The 23,658-nt window shown below is 35.2% G+C and overlaps 1 protein-coding gene across 6 annotated transcripts; it reads right to left on the bottom strand.

The window, feature by feature from the left end:
• Positions 1–4,373: 4,373 nt before the first annotated feature.
• On the bottom strand, positions 4,374–17,872 carry LOC114139196 (T-cell surface antigen CD2). 6 transcript variants are annotated; one of them, XM_028008960.1, is made up of 7 exons: positions 16,712–17,872; positions 16,544–16,626; positions 10,648–10,965; positions 5,749–6,003; positions 5,487–5,675; positions 5,244–5,345; positions 4,374–5,149 (listed from the first exon to the last, which is right to left on the bottom strand). In XM_028008960.1, the coding sequence occupies exons 2-7, from the start codon at positions 16,590–16,592 to the stop codon at positions 4,953–4,955; spliced, it is 1,110 nt and encodes a 369-aa protein (XP_027864761.1). In that variant the 5' UTR covers positions 16,593–16,626; positions 16,712–17,872; the 3' UTR covers positions 4,374–4,952. The 6 variants fall into 6 exon arrangements, with proteins under 6 accessions (XP_027864761.1, XP_027864760.1, XP_027864764.1 ...); XM_028008959.1 differs by having other exon boundaries at positions 16,544–17,872; XM_028008963.1 differs by lacking the exons at positions 10,648–10,965; positions 16,544–16,626; positions 16,712–17,872 and adding exons at positions 6,206–6,523; positions 7,624–7,948 and having other exon boundaries at positions 5,244–5,340.
• Between the last annotated feature and the right edge of the window lie 5,786 nt (positions 17,873–23,658).

Raw genomic sequence — 23,658 nt, 5'->3', positions numbered from 1 at the left:
AAACACGGAACAACAGCTTAGCCACTGTAGACCAAACTGCATTATATCAGATTAGAGTCCACAATTCAAAAATAATTAAGTGTCTGAGGATAAATTTAAGTTGTTAGGTTTTTGTTAAGACAAAAATCTAACAACTGCTGACTTAAAAGTGATTTTTTTTTTTATGAATGCCCCCATACAACTTGCACAACATTTACATACCATTTAAGAAAGTATTACAGTAACAGTTGTTGCCACCAATAGGTTTTCTGATGATTTGAAAACTTTTTTTTTTTCCTTGACAAATGTATTCCTCATTTTAATATATCTGGTTATCTTTGGCTGGTGATCTGACACATTTAAGTGAGACAAGAAAGCAAAATTAGTGCAATTTTGTACTATAAAATATGTCATTCCATCACTGTATGTGCTTCTCAGTCAAGAAGCACTAAAACAACATTTTCACATGTTCTGTTTGAAGGAACAAAAATAATGAAGTTAGTTGGTTTAAGCTTGGCCTAATGTTAACTTTATGCTGCATTAAAATGTGCCTTGTGGTCAATTTTTATCAGACTTACGGAAACTGCTTACTGCTTTTTTGCATGCATGGGCATGCAACTGAAGTACAAAAATAACTAACTTAGACTTTTAGAGAAGTAATGCTTGGTTCATAGGAAACCGAAAGAGCAGAGCAGAAGGGAACTTAAAGAAAGAAGAAAAAAGAAGTTAAAGTCGGCAGCTGTGAACAAACATTTTAAGTTTCATATAATGTTAGCTTGAAGTACAGCAGCGATGAATTGATGTGAAAATTGTTGTATTTAATAATTCATTTATATTTAGTCCTTTTAGCCAACATAGCAAATGCTCTAAGGAAGCGAGGGTGTAGCGTATAAAACATTAGCTCAAGGAATGAGAAATTCAGATGAGAGTTTAGCCACATCCTGACAGACTGACTGCTCAACCACATGCCATGTGACAGACAGTCATTGTGGCTCTAAACACAGACATTGAGCTGTGCCACAAATTTGAATTTTTAAAATAAATAATGTGCCGTAAGCCTCAAATAAACCTAATGCATTAAAGTATACTTTCATGAAAGTATCACTTGAGTTTGAGTCGTCTATGTTGTGGCAAAAGCGGAAGATCAAGTGTCAAGTTGAGTCATGCACTGACAACAGTCATGCTATATTTATGGAAATACAAATCTTACCTTCATGCATGCTATATGGACCTTTTTTGTAAGTTTGAAATTACTAACCTCAAAATGTTTCATTTTAGGATAGACCAGGCTAATACGGTTGGCTAGAAATAAGTTATTATGTCCTAACAAAATGGTAGAACAACACAGAAGCTGACTTTGACTTTGACTCATTTTTATGTGACGTTTCTGTAAAATAAAGTTTGAGACTTGCAAAAAAAAGTACCAGCAGCATAATGCAGCATAAAGTCTAGTACAAAGCTTAGTGTTAAGTTATACTGGCACCATGATATAAATTTATCACCAAACCAAGCATGAAGTTAATCAGATGACATCTTGTTAACCTTTTCTTTCTTTGGTCAATTTGTAGACTAACTTTTATCTTCAAATGGAAAACTGACTTACTTGAGGCCCAAAAATTGGCACTGGACTTTGTTTTATAGTGGGCTAACTTTGGCATTGCAAGGCAACATCACATGAGCGTGCCATGACGATCATAATCTCTTGACATTTATTGGAATTAAATGTTTAATTGTCGCTGTTTGAAAGTCTAACATTTTGCTGTTTTCAAAGAACCCCAATAACTGGTTCTGTGTTTTAAGAGGAAAGAGAGGAACTGACTGAGCTGCATGAAGAGATCTTAGATTGTAGTTAAGGAGAATGCAAATGGCTTCGATCATAAATGTACTTTATGGCCCTGTATGTCAGCTGAATGATTGTTAACCTTTAACCTCAAACCATAAAACTTAACATATCCTGTTGCTGATTAAACAGACAGAAAGTGAAAGCCAAACTTCTAAAGTAAAATCTGACCAAAAGATCAAAGTATCACTAAAAATCAACAACTGTGGAACAATCTTTTTATACCTGCCTGTTTTGATTATTTATTTTTTTACTTTCTGAGATGTAATAAAAGCTCAATGTTATAAGCACATATATTAGTATCATTCATAATAGTTTTAGAAAACAATAATCTCAGAAATTAGCTTTGAATATGGTTGAGTTCCAGCTTGTTCATAGATTTGCTAAAAATGATATTAAGAAATGAATATTGTATATTAAAGTTTGTTGAATATTTTCTTTTCCTCAAGGACTCAAAATGATAATCTGTTTTATAATACTTCAATGTATCATATTTAAATTCTATGTGATATAGACCAAAATAAAGCAGGGGATTTTTGTGAAGAGGAAGGTGACTTTATAAAACTTTTCTGCAAATAGAAATCTGAAATTAGTTGTGTGTGCTTGCAGTTTGTGTTTGAAAGTCAATGCAGCCACTTTAATGTCTGTTTTTAACAGCCATGGATAGAAAGTTTTCTAAGTTCTTTGTAATTAAAGCTCAAGTTCAGTCAGATTGGAATGAAAACTAATGTCAACATAACTTTTTAAGTTTTACCACAGATCCTTAGTTGGATTTAGGTCTAGACTTTGTCTGGGCCATTCTCACATATGGCTATGTCTCAGTAGGCTTATGTCTTTTCGATCTCCTAACAGATTTTCTTCATGTATTGCCTCATATTTAGCTCAATCTAACTTCCTGTGATCTCTGACCAACTTCGATGTCCCTGCTAAAGCAACACATTTCCCACATCATGATGCTGTTTTCCATCTGCAGTATTTTGAATGTAGACCAGCTGAATTTTGATCTAACTGGATGATATTTTCCCCGTGTCTCTGTGAGGAAAAGTACAACCAGTACATTTTCATGAATTTTGTTCAACAATAGCTTTCTTCCTGTCACTCTTCAGTTAAGAGCAAATTTGTGGAAATTTGGGCATGCATGACTGTGAGTGTTTCTGGAACAATAGTGTTTATTGATGGTGTGACCCAGTACAGAGGCAGCTGAATTAATTCTTATTTCAGAAATATAGTGTGTGCTTAAAACCAGATGATCCAAAGCAACTCAGAAGTTTGAGTAGAATACTCTTGAGTTCCCAAGTCAGTCACCTGATCTTAACTCAACTGAGCCTGCATTTCACTTGTTAAAGACTAAACTTCAAACAAGAATAATCACAAAGAAACAGCAGCTGAAAGGTGCTGAAGTAAACGCCTGTGAGAGCATTAAAACAGAGGAACTTGATGTCCACAAATTCAGCACTTCAACGTGTCATTGGCAGCAAAACATTTTCAACACAATATTAGAGGTAGACATTTTATTTTAAGTTATTTAAGTTGTCCAATATCTTTTGACCTCCTAAAATGAAGGGATTGTGTAAGAAATGCTCTTTGACTCACAAAGAACTTTCATTTGAAGTTCTTTGTGGTAATTTATCTAAACTAAATATGAAAAAACTTTGTCTCTCCAAATATTTATGCGCCTGACTGTCAGTGCTACTACACTTAATCTTTGCCTTCTGTTCACATAGGTACTTGGTAAGGTGGAAACCACACAGGCACATGACTAAATATAGAAAAGATAACCTGAGGGCGTTGAAACGCAACCTTCCCTCTGTTATCTGACAAGATGTTAGATGTTGTTTCCTCAAACGGCTGAATATTAAAAGAACGCCACATTTTCAGTTCCTCTGTTATGTGTGTGCATGTGTGTGTTTGCTTAAGACTGTTTTCCACTGCATTTATCTCACTGCATGAAAATTACAACTAAATGGGGAAAATTACAAAAGTTCAGGAGTCAAAACTAAATTGATAAGATGAAATAAATTATGTTTGGTTTGCTGTGCATGGCAACATAGCTGAAATATAATGTGATTCTTTATTTGCCTATGAGGTCCAGTGTGCATAAAAGAACATTTTGAACAACCCAGTGCACCCAATATGACCAAAGCTAGAAACCATTAAGTCCATACAAGAATTTAAACTATAATTGTCTTAGAGATAACTTAGAATGTTTGTGTCATGGAAACTTTTTTTTGTTTACTTTAAACCTCCCTAGAGATAAAGTTTCTCTTGTTTCTCTATCTGCTCTAGAGCCACACAGAGATAAACTCTCTGACGCTGACATCAACTAACTCCCAAACAAGCTGCAAATGCACAACTGATTTGAGCTGAGGTTAGCTTACATCAATTATGATTAAAAACAATTAATAAATCATTTATAAACATGATATTAATCATTAATTTATCCAGAAGTGTTTTTTGTAATTATTTTGGTTGATGTCAACAAATAATTGCATATGTTGCATTACTTCAGCTTTATAGTAGCAGGTGAAAGTATAAACTCCACTCACTAAACTGATATTCATCAAACATATTTTAATTTGACAAACATCACATGCAGCTTTTTGTAACAGCATTTCAGCTTTTCAAGTCCAATAAATATTTAGGAAGAACACTTTTAAATTAAAGACATTTAAAAGAAATATTTTCCAGTGCTATTTGGTGTTGCTCACCAAGCTGACTTTATGTTATCAAGAAGCAAGAATCACGTTTAATAAGTTAAAACTGCACTTATAAATGGACTTCTAAAAAATAAGTAGCACAATAAACCTTAGGCTGTAAAACTTGATATTTTAAACAATTTTGTGGCACTATTTTCTTTTATTCAGCATCATAGTAAACAGGAATAGGGAGAATGTATAGACATGCAGTGAATGGCCCATGGTTTGAGCTGAAGGCGGAACAGCTGTATTAATCTCCATAAATGGGCCATAACTTGAATTTCAGGAGGAAATTATATACAATAAAAGCTTTTTTCACTTTACATTTCCCACATCATGATGAGGGGAATCATCTCTCTCTCTCTCGCTCTCTCTCTCAGCCTTTCATATCGTTGTCTTTGTAAGTGTGTGAAAATAAGCCTGTCAGACATTACAAATCACCTGGCTCTTCGTACTTGTGCATACACAGTATCATCCATTGTCGGATTAGTCTGAGATGTTCTTGGTTTCTTTGAAAATTTGACCTGGCCGTACTCCACATCAGCCTCCTCACTTTTGTCCACTCTTCTCCCCTGCTTTTTCACAATCCTAACGTCAGCATAGGTCATTTCCTGGTCATCATTCTCCTTCTCCACTGCAGAGAAGTAGGAAGAACAGAAACAATGTCAACCTACTGACTTTATGAGGTATCATTTTGAGTTAGTTATTGAGAAAGCTATGTTATTTACCTTTTGTGTTTTTCTTATCCTTGTGAACACAGACGAAGACTATGCTGGCTATCAAGACAATTACGAGTGCTGCTAATACACCACCCATTACAGGCAACTGCCCTGTTTGAAAACATGAGAAAATAAGACAAATACGGGTCTTTAAGGTCAGCAATACTATGTGGGATTTAAGCTGATTGGCAGGAATGGAGAAAGGGATTGATTATATTGAATCTACCACAGCAAAGTTTAATTTTCACTTACTAATGTACCAAGGTTGATCATTGGCACTAGGGCTTCTAGCAGAAGTATTTGACTGTGTCTTCTTACCCACAATAGTATATTTAGTTCTTGGAGGGACTGTTGTTGGTTCAACACACAGAGTGTTATTTTCTTTATACACCCATTTAGCTATTTGTGTCCCATTGGAAGTGCAGTTAATGAAAATGAAGCCTAGAAGCAAACAAAATTATAAATCATGTATGGATCATAATAAAAAACTAATTATTTATCTTTTCTCACTCACCACAGTCACTTAATTTCATCCCTTTAGAGATATTACTGACTGGATTCCTGACTGAGCAGACCAGATGTCCTGAGATGTTTCGTCTCAGAACGATGATGTTGGTCTCAATATTTCTAGAGAAGAGCTCACAGTCTGTCAGGTTGTGTCCATCCAGAGTCCAGCTGTAATGAGGACTGTCACCTTGAGACACACAGGACACCTTCATCTGTCCCTGAGATAAACACTCAGGGACCAGCTGGACAGAGGACACAGGAGCTGAGAGAGAAGCACATGAAAAGTAATTAGAGAAAATTTATCCTTTTAAATTTGGGTTGAAAATGAGAAAGTACAGAATATAAAATTAAGTCTGTTCTAAGATATTTTTATTTAAGTAAAATGTGTCTCTAATTTATGTTGTGAAATGAAAATTAAAAGAGTAAAACATTGAAAAAAAATTGAAAGACAAATATTTGATTACCTATAACAAATAGTTGCAGAGTTTTAAATCCTGTGCTTTTTCCATTTCCATCAAACATTTCAAGTTTATATTCATCACTGTCAGTCTTTCTCAGGTCATTGATCCTGACTGATCCATTACTGGGAAAAAACAGAATTCTGTCGTCCTTTTTACTAGTAACGTTGTTATTCCTCCCATATAGTATCTTAGAGTTATTCATTTCCCAAGTGAATCTGGGTATTTCTGACACGTTGTCCATCAGCTGAACGTCTACTGCTCCTCCCAAAACTCCAAAACACTGAGCTCCATTTTGTCTGCCGTCACAAGAAGTTTTCACTGTTTAAAGGAAAATCAAGAACAAGAATAAGAATTAGAAGTAGTGTATTGATTTTGTTAATCTTGGTCACAGAAATGAAGGGATTCTTAAGCCACTCACAGATTTAAAATATAAAGCACTGTGCATTTCTCACACCTCACTATGACTTTAAGTGTTTCGTATCAAACAGCAGAGTTTGAAACACAAAAACAAAACAATAACTTCAATCAGCACAATTTTTCTTAAACAGAGGCCAAAAATAAATAACATTTTAATGTGATGCCTTCACAACTATAAGTATTAAAGAGAAAATTAATAATTGTAAACTTTTGTTCAGTGTGTTTTTTAGATTCAGGGTGTGTTTTTGTATTACAGAATCACATTGGTTTAACAAAGTGACTCTTCAACTCATTACCAATATACATAAAGGACAAACCTACCAATTTTTTACATTCATGATTAGATTAAGATGAGTAAATAGTTTATATCAAGGATCATCAATTCATGAGATCATGGTAAAATGTTTCTGTCAAGCTTTTGTTTGCTGCAGAGATCCGTAAAATTGATAATTTTTGTTTCACTTGATATTGTTTGCCAAAAACTACTGCTAATAATAATAATTACATTTTTCAGACATTTTTCCAAAGATTTAATAAAATAATCAAGTAAATGAACTAAATGATTACGGTAACTAAATTTACCATCTGAAAACTGGGTCCTAACTCAAATAAATATGAAGTGTTATTGTTTATTTGGCTTGTCTTTAACATTTTGTTTTGACTTAAAGTTTTATGCTAAATTTTTAATAACGAAAAACAAATAGAAAAAATTATCTATGCGTTTTTGTAAAGTAACAGTTACATTTCTATACTTCTATCAACAAATTTACATTTTGCTATTGAGCCTGAGCTGAAACACTTCCACATACGTCAATCATATATTACAAGTTTCTAACATTTCTGTTTTTATATTAAGTGTATATTTTTCTATGAAATTATACTAATTTAATTAAAATACCATACAATCAAAGTTTATGGAGAAATCGTGTAATCTAAGCATTTTATCACGTTATTCATTTGTAACAAAATTATTTTGGTGCCAGGAGAAAAGTTAAAAAACTCACCATGAGCGACTTGGAGCGACATCAGTAAGAATCCAATGACGGCTTTCATCTTTGCTCACAGATTCACTAAACCGCTGCAAGTTTTTGAGGTATTTGATCCAGAATGTAACATTTACATTTTATTCTGAACAACCTGCTGTGTGTCCTGTTTGTGATCAGCAACAGAGGAGAACTGGCAAAAACGTTGATCATATGAAATAACTGCAGTGTTCATGTTTTTAACTCACTAAGACGAGGAAAGGAAGTGATATGAGTCTTAGTTCCCCTTTTAACCAACAACAAGTCTTTGCTTGTGTGTTGGAGTGAGAAGAAGAAAAAGAAAATGTTCAAACAGGTTTTGAGAAACATTTTTAAACAGGTTTCTATATAATATAGAGGTGATGAATATTAAAATAATTCTTAAAGGGTGTGTCCATTACCTGAAAAAGCAATTTTGTTATTGTAACAATAAAAAGGCACAAACAATATTATAACACAAATGATGACAGTAGTTTCGAATCAACATTTGATAAATATCTTTTTGCTACAGTTTTTCAGTTTCTTTGATGGAAATGCTGAAATTCTACTATATGAAATTGTATTTATTTAAAAAAATCAAATAAATATTTTTAAGTTTAAACTCCAATATTTAGTCTCTGTGTTGTTGAAAGAATTGTTGACAAACTTCCTTATTCCTCCAAAACTGATAAAACAGATGAAAATGCAGAATCTGTATTCTCTCATTAAATAGTTTTTCTTATTTGTGCTTATATCGTACAGTCAATATATTCAATAATTTTGCATTCACAGCCATTCACAGATAATACACTGATGGTGAATTTGGGGTTTAGTGCCTTGCTCCTGGCGATTTGATATGTGGAGGAAGATGAAGTTCAACCCTCAACTTTCAGGTTGCAGAAATCAATATTTGTCTTAATTTTACAGAAATCAAGCAATGAAATTCTGAAAATTATGTGTTTACTAACAATGTCAATACAGTTTCATCATCAGTGACATCAATAAATGGAATCAGGCCCAAACATTAAACAGTGTTGGATTTTTTTTTCTGATGTACAAAGCAAGAAAGAAAAAACTGAACACTTGCAACTGGTTGTCACAAAGACTTGAGAATGAGAGAACAATAACTGGGGATAGTCCTGAATGAGTGATTTCTGCAATTTGAGGTAGATCTCTTCCTCTTTTAGAGTAAAGGGAGGTTTACAATCAAGAGATTTGGGGCTTGAGATCCTTTTGGTTCCTTAGTTAATTGTGGGAGTTTAAGTATTGACATGTAGAGAAAGTTTACATTTTCTCAATTAGTGTCACTTTACAGGAGAACTTTCTTAAATAAAAACTGAAGTTTCACTGTGTTAGAAAAATTATCTAAGTTCATTTACTTGTGAGTTTATTTGAAAGGTTATGTTTTCATATTATTATTGTGTTTGTTGTTTACTTGACTTCTTTTCTTCTGTGATACACTATTAACTGTTTTTAGAATGTTTGCCTGGAAGCTAGAAACGTTTACACATTCCTGTGTTATCAGCTTTCTGTGAAACTGATTGGTTGCGGTCAGCCTCGTGCCCTTGTAAGGGCATGTCCACAGAAGGTTCCAGAACATCCTGTAGTAAAGGTCATTGGTCAATTCTTTGTGTGACTGTGTGAAAAAGCCCAAACTCCTTCCTTGTGATCATAATAAAAAGCAGTGTGGACAAAGAGCCCGCGGAGTTGATCACAAACAGTGTTTGACGGCGGTTCTCCGCATCAGGCTCTGCTCCCCTCTTCTACAGAAAAGTAATTTGTGTCTCTGGTTGATTCTTTGCAGGTTAGGAACTAAAATAGACCTAACACACTGTATTAAATATAATGACCATGTGATGAAACTGTGACTTGACTGGACGTCTAAAGGTTGCCGAGTTAAAAATACCAGATATTACAGCAGAAAAGAGAGAAGCTGAGTGAACAGGATGCCATCACCACCATTTGGAGGAACAAAAGATACTTGTGTTTTATGAAAGTCCTACAATAAGTCTTAAAAGCTTGCAAAGTTTAATGAAACACTTGCCATTTTTTCGGCTGCTTTTGATATTTAAAAAGAGTCAAAGCTGCTTTAGTTCTCTAAGAATAGTGTCAAAGGTTGCTTAACTCTAAATAACTAGATTCTTGTAACGTAGTTTATTTTTTGTACACACATTTAAAACAGTCCAAGTTGCATCAAGAAAAACAAAAACAACTTCCATGTTTGCTTCACGTTCAGCTTCTGTTCATTCGCTCAGCTGCTTTCAGATGTTAATAATGTATCTTTGTCAAATATCTAGAGCTGTACAAATCCTTAGAAGTAAGTTAGTATAAGTTTAGTGTGAGAAACATACAAAAAACAGGAAATCATGGAGGGGGCAAACACTTATTCACACCATTGTATGTCATAAGAAGCTCATGGTACAACTCAGTAATAGATGAAAGCTAATCCATTGAAAGCATAATACATTGGAAAATACATAAAAAAACATGAGACAGAATGTTGACAATATATAACACAAGAAAGAAATTAAGCTAAAACTTTCACTTTAACATAATTGAAATAAGACACTTTGAAATTTTGCACAATAAAACACTCATGAAACATGGCAGCCAATCCCCGAACTATTTACATGTTTATGTTTGTGAGCTTATGTTGAATTTTTACAAATTAAAGTCATAATGTCATCAATCTAAGGTGGAGAGCTCAGTTGAACCATCAGAATAGAGTCCTCTGGATTCTCCACTGTGGCACACAGGACACCTTCATCTGTCCCTGAGATAAACACTCAGGGACCAACTGGACAGAGGACACAGCAGCTGTGAGAGAAACACGTGAAAAATTATTTACAGAAAACAGTTTAATTTTTAATTTTGGTGGAAAACTGGAAAGTACAGATGACAAACTGAAGTACGTTGTAAAATATTTTTTATTTAATATAAGTAAAATGTGTATCTATGTCCTGTTGTGAAATGAAACAATGTAAAAGAGTAAAAAGTGAAAAATTTGGAATAGAAATATTTGATTACCTATAACAAATAGTTGCAGAGTTTTCCGTCCTGTGATTTTTCCATTTCCATCAAACATTTCAAGTTTATATTGACCGCTGTCAGTCCTTCTCAGGTCATTGATCGTGACTGATCCATTACTGGGAAAAAACGGAATTCTGCCGTCCTTTTTAAGAACTACTTTATTATACCTCCAATATAGTATCACAGAGTTATTAGTGTTCCATAAGAATCTGGGTATTTCTGACACGTTGTCCACCAGCTGAACGTCTACTGCTCCTCCCAAAACTCCAAAACACTGAGCTCCATTTTGTCTGCCGTCACAGGAAGGTTTCCCCGCTTAAAGAAGCAACAAGAATAAGTGTATATAGTGCTTAAATAGTGCTCAAGTGCTTTAAAAAACAAGACTATTATTACTTTCTGAGGATGCTACACTGAAAGGTTTAACAAGACTGTAGACATTACTTGTGTTCATGGATGTCAGAAAGAGTATCCAACTGCAGATGTCACAATTGAAATTGAAAGCTAAGCTTTAATGTTGACTGTTGGAGTTTTGAGTCAGTTAGCTTATGATGTTAACCTTGGGGAAGATTTACCAATCCTAGACAGTCTGGTTCAAGAAAACTCTGTGGCATATTCTTGTGCTGTCATCACATATTTTATAAAAAAGGGCTTAGAACGTCTGCCAGATGCAGATGATTTGTATGAAGGAGGAAATAAATTTAGGACATCAAAACAACAATGTAGACAGGAGAAAAATAAAAACAAAAGCAGGTCAAAACCTCCTGAACCTGCATTGCCATTAACTCCATGTATTGATCTCCAGTGGCAAGTTCCTGATAACTTTAAAGAGAGTCAAGAAAATAATCCATCTTTTAAACCTCTCTTTAATAAAGCACACAAAGATGGTGAAAAAGAGAGTATGGTAGCGTTCAAAAGTTTAGCAGGAGAGCCTTTCATTATAAAGGATAAACTTTTGTATCTAGCAGACATTGATGAGCCCAGACTTGTGCCAAAAGAATACCATTCAGTAATTCTGCATTTGGGTCACACTGTACCATGGTCAGGGCACCTAGGACAGGCAAAGATGTATAATTGCTCAGTGTTTTTATTGGCCAGGATTATATAAAGATGTGGTTGAATACTGCAAAACATGTCATGACTGTCAGTTAGTAGCCCCCACTAAAGTTTCAGACAGTTGCAGACTTTACCAATAATGACTGTTCCTTTTGAGAGAATCGCCATGGATGTCATAGGTCCTTTACCTAAGAGCAGTAATGGCCATAAATATGTATTAGTCATCTGTGATTATGCAACCAGATATCCAGATGTTTATCCATTATGTTGTCACAAGTGATGAAAACTCTTTATGATCAACTGGGTGTAAAAGGTATTCGTACTACTCCATACCACCCAGAAACCGATGGTTTGGTAGAACAATTTAATGGTACATTAAAGCAAATGTTGAGAAAGTTTATTGATAATACTGGCAAAAACTGGGATAAATGGTTGCCTTTTCTTTTGTTTGCATACAGAGAAGTACCACAAGCTTCAACTGGTTTTTCTCCTTTTGAGTTGCTTTATGGGAGACAGGTTTAGAGGCCCTTTGGACATGCTGAAGGAGAACTGGGTGGCTGGAGCGGCATCTGTATCCAGTGAAATGGCTTCACCAACAACAAACATCATCTCCTACATACTGCAAATGAGAGACAAACTGGAAAAATATAGAGAACAAGTTAAAGACCATATGCAGAAGGCACAACACAAGCAAAAGTTATGGTATGACAGACATGCCTGTGAAAGGGAGCTGAAGACTGGCCAGAAAGGTTTAGTACTTTTGCCCAGTGGACCAAGTAAGTTGCTAGCTAAATGGCAAGGACCCTACACTGTGGTTAGAAGAGCAGGTCCAGTGACTTATGAAATTATCTGTCCAGAAAAACAAAAGTCAAAGCAACTGCTCTATGTAAATCTGTTAAAGGAGTATTATGAAAGAAATGTTCCAGAAATGGATGTGGAGCAGATCCAGATTGTACAAAATGGTCAGCTGAAGACAGTGCCATGTTGAAGGATGGAGAAGATGAAATGAGTCCATGCAGAGAATTGGCCAAAGTAGAGGCTCCAAAGCATCTGACTCATGATCAGTGGGAACAGCTGGGTGAGATTAAACAATCTCTTCCATCCCTGTCTGCAGATGTAAATGGGCGAACTGATGTCATAGCACACAAGATAACTTTGAAAGATACAACACCTGTTCATCTTAAGCCTTACAGGATTCCAGAACAAATGATGGAACCACTGAAAAAGGAGGTCCAGACAATGCTGGAAATGGGAGTGATAGAGCCATCAAGAAGCTAGTGGTCAAATCCCATTGTGCTTGTTCCTAAGAAGGACTCAACTCAACTTCGCTTTTGTTCTGACTTAAGAAAGCTAAACAGCATTTCTTGTTTTGATTCTTACCCCATGCCACGCATTGATGAGCTACTAGAAAGACTGGGGAAGGCCAAATACATCACAACCTTAGATCTATGTAAAGGTTACTGGCAAGTGCCTTTAGATCCATCCTGTAAAGAATACACAGCATTTCAGATTTCAGGCATGGGTTTATTCCATTATACTGTTCTACCATTTGGTCTTCATGGGGCACCAGCTACCTTTCAAAGGTTGATGGACATTATCCTTAATGATTGTTCAAAGTTTGCTGTGGCCTACCTGGATAATGTTGTGATCTACAGTGAGACTTGGGAGGATCACCTACAACATCTCAAGGCTGTGATGGCAAAGATCCAGAATGCTGGTCTCACTCTGAATGTGAGCAAGTGTACATGGGCACAAGAAGAAGTCAAATATCTGGGTTACATTGTTGGCCATGGACAAATAAAGCCACAACTTGAAAAAGTAAAAGCCATTCAAGCAATCCCCAGACCCAAAACAAAGAAGCAAGTGAGATCATTAGCTTAGTTGGGTGGTATAGGAGATTTATACCCCATCAACTTGAGCAGCCCCTCTGACCGAGTTAACAAAAAAGTCTATTTCTAAAATCATGTGGAAGGATGATTGTGAACATGCATTTCAATCTTTAAAGAAACTGATCTGTTAAGCTCCTGTTTTGCAGAGTCCTAACTTTTCAAAGCCATTTGTTGTTCATGTGGATGCTTTAAATGTTGGTCTTGGAGCAGAGCTGGCTCAGGGAGAAGCTGGTGAAGAAAAACTTGTCCTTTTCTTAAGTAAAAACCTGTTTGACTGGGATAAAACATACTCCACAGTAGAAAAGGAAGGACTTGCAATAAAGTGGGTTTTGGACTCTTTAAAATATTACCTCCTAGGAAGGGAGTTTATTTTGCAAACCAAGCACAGACATCTGAAGTGGATGCACTCCAAGCAGCATCAGAATGCACGGATATTACGTTGGTGCCTTGCCCTTCAGCCATACCAGTTCACCATCCAGCATTGTCCAGCTAATAAGAAAAATCTTATTGCTGCCTACTTTTCTCGTTTGCCTGAGTTTTGTGAACCAGAAGGCGGAGGAAATTAGTAAATGTTAAGAAGCAATAAGGTTTTCTGTAATGTTTGAATTCTAGCATGTGTGTATATAATCCTTTGTCTGTGAAATGTTTGTTACCGTTCGGGTGTGTCCTTGTAGGGACCATCTAGGAACCCTCCTAAGGAAGAGGCCTGCCTCAAACCCAGCTCTTTAATGGAGGGAGCAGTGATAGCTGGAGTTTGATTGGCTGGGGGTAAACTGAGAAGGCAGGGATAACCAGTATAGGTGGACTGCTGACTGTAGCAGGGGCTGTCTGATGGGAAAGCTGCCATTTTGAACTGTGCTATGATGCTGGAGGCCTAATAAACCAGCTTTGATTGTTGTACAGCCAGGTTTGCTCATTTATTTATTTATTTTTTAAACGTTTTTAAATTTTGATTTGTAATGAATTTTGCACCATTTCCAATACATTTGCATGTACAGATGTGATGGAGCTTTACTCAACTTTACTTTCAGACCTGAAACCATTCCACACACTGTTAAAACCATGCCAACCAAGCTTGGAATGGTTCCAGGTCTGAAAATAAAATGAAAATCACTTTTTGTGGTCAAAATAGTAATTACAACATGGTGTCCAAATAAATTTAATGCCACCAAAAATCTTAGTGTGCTACACTTGTCTAGAAAAGATAAAAAGGTTATTTACAGGGGGTCAGCTGCACCGCGTGACAGCACAGCATTTTTACATCTGCAAGGTCCACGTGCTGAAAGTCCTAAAAATATTTTTTTGCGATCAGATGTGTACATTAACACCTCGACATTTAATACATCAAGAGACGAGAGTAAAAAAATGAGCAAAGACAAAAAAAAATAAATAAATAAATAAATAAAGCAAAAAGAAATTAGCAAGCTTGGCTGTACAACAATCAAACCTGGTTTATTAGGCCTCCAGCATCAAAGCACTGCTCCCTCCTCCCTCAGGGTTACAAGATGACCACTACAAGGACACACCCGAAAGGTAACAAACATAATTCAAACATTACAGAAAACCTTATTGTTTCTTAACAGAGGACAAATGACTAATTTTTGTTAGCTACTGACAAAAAGAGCAGGAGATCCAATTAAATCTCACAGTAACAGACAGGTGGCAACATTGGCAACAACTGTTGATGTTGTCTGCAACACACAGGTAGCCAAACAGATCACCAAGCACAAGTAGTTTCTTCAAAACAGTTGGTACAATAACACTACTCCTAAAAGTTTTTCTTTTCAAATTGTTTCTGAAGTAAATGTAACTGAGTGAGAAAATACACGTAGTTACTACTGACCTCAAACTACACATACAACATCGCATTGCAAACACTTTGCTGCCCTCTAGCGTCAGAGTGACGCTACATCTGAATGACTCTTAAGCCATTCAGACATTAAGGGGTTAAAACACAAGCCTGTTCCCGGAAATTAAGAGCTTTAAATAAGCTTGACCATTTCTGAGAAAAAGATATAAAATAAATATATACCATGCTGATGCTGATTAAGACATTTATCTAAGAAATAGTAGGAGGTGTATGCAACTATTTAACCTGGTAGGTAGAATTTAGAACAAATTTGGACAAGAGAAAATCCACACAAAATTTAAATTTGTATAGAAATTCTTAGTTTTAAACCTTGTTTAAGCTGTTAATTCAACACCAAAAAGAAAGGGTTAAAAGCAATATATACAAACATATGCTAAGGATGACTGGCACTGATGCAAATCTAATGCATACAAAGGAAATAGACTTTTTTAACTACTAAGTAGTCAAAAATGAACTAATAGGAGGAAATTTAAACATAAACAAACATTAAAGCAGTGGTTCTCAAAGATTTTCTTCTGGGCCCCCCTATGAATTACAATAAAATCCCCCCCAAAAAAGAAAAAAAAAAAGCATCAACTGGGCACACACATCGTTCAACTAGACATAAACCTATACACACATTTTGTTTTCAAACTCCACTGAAATTTATTTCACACTTCAGGTTGCATCACAACAAACAACAAACCATGTTTACAGTGAAACACTTTTGTGTAACTGTTTTATTGTTAGTTCTCAAAGAGTACTCTTTGAGGTCAGTGTTATTTCAAACATACTTCTTTTTTTATTTGTAACGATATTCAACTTTGCTATCATCAATACATTTAAAAAAGCCTCTGTGCAAAATTCGGTTAAAACATGAACAGCTCCTTGAGAGTTTTTTTTTTCTTTTCATTCATCGCAACCCCTTTGCAATGGCACTGCGCCCCACACTTTGGGGCATTAAAGGTGTCACAACTGAATCCTTTAAGGATTTTACTGTCAGCTGTGTTTTTGTTTCTAAAAGTACAGGTTATATTAGAAAATGAGACAAAAAACACAACAATCAATTAAACGTTATGTGCAAAAATTGTAAACCACTCACCACTACAGACTCCTATCAGGATCAACTGCAGCTTAATCACAGCTTTCATGTCTCTATTCACCCAAGTCTTTGTTGATCAGTGACTGTTAAAAACATAAATGTATGCAACAGCTGATGTACAGTATGTCCCATTAATGATTAGCTTCAGAAGAAAAACTGTGCAAATACCTTTCAGTTACGGGTGGCATAAGGAAGGAAGCTGAGCAAACCTAAAAAAACAATAAAAAGAAGAAGAAAAAGTAAGAAGATTACAGTTTCCTGTAAGCCATTCTCCTACTAACTCTCTACAGAGTTAAAATGTATCAGATGAAGTCCCGCTTTGATGCATGTGTATTGCTGAAACACACAACCGATGACAAACAATGCCTCACGTTACACTGGACACGTCACTGCTATATTTTGTGTGTCAATTTTCAAGATAAAAGAGCTACAAACCATCTTGCTTTGTGGATGGTTGTCAGTAGCTTGGTTAAGCATGAGAAAGCAGGAGAGCAAATTCACAATATAATTCTTCAATTAACCCCTGCCCTCCAGAAATTTCATAGAAATTTCCAAAAAAAAATAAATAAAATGTTTCATCAACAAAGACACATCAGTCTCACACAGCAGAAAAGACTGAAAGCCATTGGATGAGTGAAATTCTGTTTAGTTAACTACAAAGAATCAGAAGAAGTCATAGAAAAAGAGAATTTAGAAGAATCTTAGTTTTTTAGGAAGACAGTAACCAACACAAAGCTGTCTGTCCAATAAGCACTTCACTCTCAACAAACTAAAACATCAAATGTCTTTTTTGGCAAATGAAAAAGAAAGCACAACCACAACTGGTGGTCAACCTATTAGTAGTACTACCTTGGTTTCAAAAAGAGATGCCAGAGTTAAATAGGTTTCAATAGACCCTACTGTTCTAGACATGGGTTTGACAAAAACTTTGTGACAATACTGAATACGCTGACTGTTTTACTGTGTTTAAATATTTTAGAAGTATGATTTGTTTATTTGAAAGGGCTGTCAGTTTTAGTGCAGCAGCAGATAGGGAGCAATGAATGAAGCAATGAGTAATGAACTTTTGGGCAAAACAATGGACTGGACAACCTCATTGCTTCATGAGGTTTACTTTGGCCATCACTACTTACCTCTGCATTTGTGTATTATGTGAACAAAAGGTTTTATAAGCAGTAGGAAAAGCCAAGCTAAAGCCTATTGAGCTTGTATGATATTTAATGTAGGTATCAGGTAGATTTCATAAACCTATAGGAACTGCAAGAAATTTTTTTAGAAAAAAGATAAGAGCTTTACCTGACAACCTATTTATTGATGCTGGTTTCCTTAATTTTGAGAGTTCGACGATCAGGTGATATTTACATGTGAAACCGATCTTAACAACCTGTTTTATCTTCCTCGCCAAAGGTCTAAAAATCTACCATTGTCCTCTTTTGTTCTTCTGTGAAAAAGGTTTGACTGATAGATAAACCCACCAAGTCGTGACTCACATCTACTGTTAACAATAGTCGCCAATGTTGCCAGTTCAGCAACTTTCTTGCTATTTTGAGCAACATTTCAGGCAAAAAAAAATTGGTATTGGCCAAAATCAGAATCGGCAGGTCATGCTTTTTAAAAGATCGGTAATCGGTGTTCGGCCAGAAAACTGCAATTGGTGCACTCCTAAAGAGAACCTGAATAGGGCAGTACGATGATATTGCAATACAGCAACCAGCTTGACGAACAGATTGGAAAATCCCTTTACAGTGATGCTACTACTTAATATCCATCCATCCATTATTTCAGCCTCTGACACAGGAAAAGGAGATCAAAGTACTTTGGCATCTCTGCTCTGATAGCAGCTAGTTGAGATGAATCAGTGATTCAATCAGGATGTCTACTGGGTGCCAGTTTGGAGGGTATAACTGGAATTTTCTCTTAAGTGGGAGACAATACAGCAGTACCAGAACCTACTGGAAGGATTATACATGTATTTAACCTTTCTAACCTGGGAACACATGGTCATACATAGCATTGGCTAGCATGTAGCCTCAGAATAGGGAAGTCTTTATTCTTTGGTTCTAAATAACTCTTACACAATTACAGGGAGAACATTGGAAATAGAGTAGAAGAATGTTATAAATATAGCATTTATTTTCCCACAGTGGGGAAATTCAGGTTCAATACCAGTATCATATGTAGGTTCACAGAAAATATCCAAAAGTGTTAAAAATATTTTAAATGCCATGACAGCAATAACACGCTGTTCAAGATTAAAAAAATAAAAAATAAATACTGTGAAGTAATCGGAAATGGAAACATGATGAACTTATGATGCAAGGGATGTGCAACTGAGTAGGAACTTTTCTTTTTAGTTCAAAAAGTGAATGTATATTGAACAATAAAAAGACAACAGTTTACAATATAATATCTCAGTAATATAGTATATATTGATTTACAATATATACTCTATAGTATCTTCATTTTGACTGACTAAAAATATTTTTTGATCATTTTGTGCAGAAGAACTTAACTAAAACCAAACATACACAATCTCCTCAATTAGCAAAACTGCTTTGAATTAGTCTTTTTTCAAGTATTTTAGGTGACATCAATGCAGAGCATCAACAAATTAAACTTCACCATGACCAAATACATTTGTGGCAACATCAGACATCCTGCATTATGAGCTTTTTAATGGTTTGTAAGTTTTTCTAATGTAAAATCACAATAAAAGGGGATTCCAGCTTCTTCATCCGTCTGTTCTCAGAACATTGTACATTATTTGAACTGATATTCAGTTCATGATGTCTGTTTTAAAGAGCTGAAATTAGCCTGCAGACTTGATCTGGCCGTACTCCACATCCTCTTCCACTTTTTGCTTAACTGACCTCCTCACTGGCTTCTGAACTGATGTAACAACAGCGTAGGTTAAATCGGTGGGCTCTTCCGTTTCTGAAAATGAACAATAAGTGGTCACTTATAGTTGGTAAAACTTAAAAAAACATACCTATAGTACAATGACAGTTTTCCACAAATAAAGCTAGTATAATTTTTTTGACATTTGATTTGTACCTTTGCGTTTTTGTTTTTTCCTCCATGCATAGACGACAAGTAAACTGATGAAGAAAAGAAAAACGCCGCAAATACTTGAAGTGATAAGTCCAATTTTCAATGAGGAACTTTCTGTTTCAAAAGCATAGGCAAAAGGAAGCAAGTTAGCATAGAAAGAGAGAACACATCTGTGAAACTGTTCAAACATCCTGAACTTTGTTGCTCTGAGCCAAAATTCAGTTCTGAAATCTGATCAATTAGGAATAAACACCGGCTTCCTCAATTTAAGCTGTGAGTGCTACGAGTAAAAGATGTGTCACTTATTAAAGTGTGAATAAACAGTATAGGCGATAATTTGTTGGACTTGATGTTAAAGACAATTATGCATCACATTAGGAAGAAGGTATGAAATCAAAAATCTTTTCACTTGGTGTTCACAGGACAAGAACCAAACATGAGCAGGCAGCTTTTAGTTTAGTCTTTCCAGTTCTTAGTTATTAATTTGGTTGAAATACACAGTTTACTCCTTCATTCTTTATACAATAATAAGTTCTTCTTTTTAATGTAATTTCCTTTCAGTACATCTAAAACTTTCTATAGATCTTTGTGTAACATTTTGTGTATAAATGCTGGCATGCAAATAAACCTGTCTGACAGAAATTTAAAAAAATTAAAACTTAATATAAGTTCTAGTAGAGATCATGACAAGTATAATTTTACAGAGCTTTAATCAGCTAGATATTATCCATATCATGTCAATTAAATCAATCTAATTTTATTTTCTTGTAAGGTATTTACCTTGAACAGACAAATGAAAAGTCTGATTTCTTGTCCGCTTCCCATCTGTTCCAAAGATTGTAAGGTTATATTCACCAATGTCACTGTGTTTCAGTTCATTAATCCTGAATGTTCCATTATTGGGTATAAAATCAGATCTGTCTTTTATTTCATTTGTAACTGTTCCATTTAGCCTCCATCTTAGTAATGTTACATTTCCCTTTGCCAAGTCCAATCTAATTCCCGAAGCGTTGCCAATCAGCTGTAGAAACACAGTTTCTCCCAAAGTCACACTACATTGAACTCCATCATTTCTGGCATCGCAGTTAGCAGACAAACCTGAAATATAAAAAATAAAATACATTTTTTACAATTAATATTGTCAGCTTCCAAACACAGAAAAACTGAAATGAAAACAAAAGAATGAGTTTTCTGAGACAGTCAATACTCACCAGTACTATTATGCATTATGTCTCAGTGACAACCAGTCAAAGGTCTTGTCATTTGATTATTTAACTACTTTAATAACAGTGACAACACATGTTGCTTATTTGAACGTTTGCATCAGCTTATTTATACATACTAAAGAAATTATAAGACATTTTCTATATTTTCTTTTTCCATTTTGCATTTTCCAGTAGATTCTTCAGTCATACTTTCATATTTGTATCAGATAACCATAATTTTCATTATCTACATTTTCATAGCAGTCAACGTTTATAGACAGATATCAGATAACATATATAATAGAGATTAAGAGAACTGTGATTTAGCCTTTATTTTCAGGTCATTCAAGCAGGGAAACATTTTAAGCATGCAGGGCAGTGTGCCCAGAGGACCGGGATTGGAAAACACATGTCAAGACAATAACATTATACTTTTGTCTTTCAAAATTTCTATAATTAGTGTTATTTCTTTTGTTGATTTTTTTTTAAAGTCATGTTTGTAGTTGAGATAACTCCAGTAAAACATAAATATTAATTAATATTATGTCAACATGTTTCAGACATATTGCCCCACATTATTTAAAGAAATGAGGAAGAAGAAGATGTGGAAGATAAAAAAGCAGAAGATAGAACATGGAAGCTTTTTTGTGGTTTTGCTGCTCGAAAACTAAACATGAAAGACTAAGCTGCTTAACAACATGAAGAACAATGATAAATGTATTTTAAATGTAGTTTTAATGTAGTTTTTATTTAAAGCCGTTTTCTTTAAAGTATTGCCAACGCTGTATCTAAAGCCCTGATAAAACCCTGATAAAGTAACATGAACAATATTTTTAACTCACCTTGAGAGACTCCAAGTAACATCAGCAACAGTCCAACAGCGGCTGCCATCTTTCTTTATTATTCAGGTTTGTTGATTAGCAGCTCTCAGTAAACTTTGACAGAATCGATGTTTATTTGCTTAGGAGGACCGAACTCATGTCACTGATGAACAACTGCATAGAGAGGGAATGGGGAGATCTAAAAAGGAAGTGAACATACGGGCTACTTAGACATAGATGGAAGCTCATGACATCATCACACAAAAATTGTGACATTAATATTACAAAAACTGAGCTGTCAGAAAAAAACCCCACAAAGAGTGAATACTTGTATACTCAAATAAAATAATTTTTAAAAAATCAAGATGACTAGACATGTGATGGTTTTCTAGAAGCAACAGCTGGCATTTATTTAAACCTTTTTTTCTGTTTTTCTTTTTTTCCCTTTGGCTAATACTTAATCAAAAGTTAATTAAACTTCAATAAAATGCTTTCCTCAAATTATTCATGAGTATATTCTGTATGAATTTCTACCAACATGGATATGGATCCACTTTGGATTTCTACTTTGGTAGAAATCCAACACCAAAAATATATTTTTAAAAAACTACATACAGAGGGAATGGAGAGATCTAAAAATGAAGTGAACATACAGGCTATTTAGACAAAGACAGAAGCTCACAAAATCCACACAGAAAAACTCAATATGACATCAATGACATCAATATTAGAACAAACCAAAAAACACTAAGATGAACTTCATAATAATGCTCTCCTCAAATTATTTATGAGTATATGCTTTCTGGATTTTGTCACTTTGATAGAAAAGAACACCAAAAATATATTTCATGCCAGGCTAACTAATTAGTCTCAACAAGAGGAAAATATAAAAGAGGAATACGGTTTAGAAAAAATGTCTAACTGATGTGAAAAATTATTGAAATATTAAGTTTAAGAAGAAGAATTACTTTATTCATCCCAGCAGGGAAATTATTTCGCAGTTACAGCAAGAATTTTTTATACACAGATTAACACACACACGACGGGAGCTGCGTCTGCAGGCAGCCAGCTGACACGCGCCATTTTTGAAGGAGGACATGCGGCAAAGGTCGTCGGGACCAGGAGTCGAACCCGCGACGTCCGCGGGTCTAATGCGGGGCGTGCTAACCCCCTGCGCCCCCAACACGCCCCCAACACATGAAGTTTATAAGTTCACTGCATATCAAAAGGACTTGGCAAAACTAGAGCAGACGTGGGACAAAGAGGCAAAGAGTTGAGCTAATCTAACTGGTGATTGATTTTGTTACAACTTGCTGACGATATTCATAGGATTGTATCATTTTAGAGCAGACAGTTCTACCACAGAAAAACAGGAACTAAGTCTGTGTTCAACGTTTAGCTTGATCATTTTTAGACACCAGTGTTGAGCCATGTCTTTTCAAGTTGGGCTCCTCTAGTAAACCAATTCCCACAGCAATTGTAACTGCTGACCTTTTTTTGCTGTGACGAAGGTAATAACCTTAACTGAATAAAGTTAACTACTTAGTTTTATAGTTGATACTGACATCACACAAAAAAAACAGCCAGGCTGTTGATGTTCCTATATATATTCCTTTATTTAACCAGGTAAACCCCGTTGAGATCTAGATCTCATTTTCAAGAGGGAAAAAAAATTGCAATACATAGCAACCTGGTTACAAGATAAAAACAATTAATACATATGCACAAGTATAAAACAATAAAAACAATGACACTGTTTCATAGAATCTTGTTGCCTATCTTTAAGAACTGCTCGAAATAAGTCCAGTGAAATCATTTCCGACATCTTAAGTTCAGACTGCAACTGAACTCCAACACACTGAATACCTACTTCCCTTTTTCAGTTCGAATGCGCGAGACATGCAGAAGAATAATGTTATTGGAGCAAAGAGAACGAGAACTGACAGGTCTATGTAGGAGAGTGGATACATATGCTGGGGTTAGACTGAGTAGAGATTTATATATCAGGATCATTAAATGATTGTTTCTCCGTACACTT

This window comes from Xiphophorus couchianus, chromosome 23, assembly GCF_001444195.1.
Source record: "Xiphophorus couchianus chromosome 23, X_couchianus-1.0, whole genome shotgun sequence".
In the NCBI taxonomy this organism is placed as follows: domain Eukaryota; kingdom Metazoa; phylum Chordata; class Actinopteri; order Cyprinodontiformes; family Poeciliidae; genus Xiphophorus; species Xiphophorus couchianus.
The sequence above is the reverse complement of the archived record's forward strand: the minus strand, read 5'-3'. Positions and strand labels throughout refer to the sequence as shown.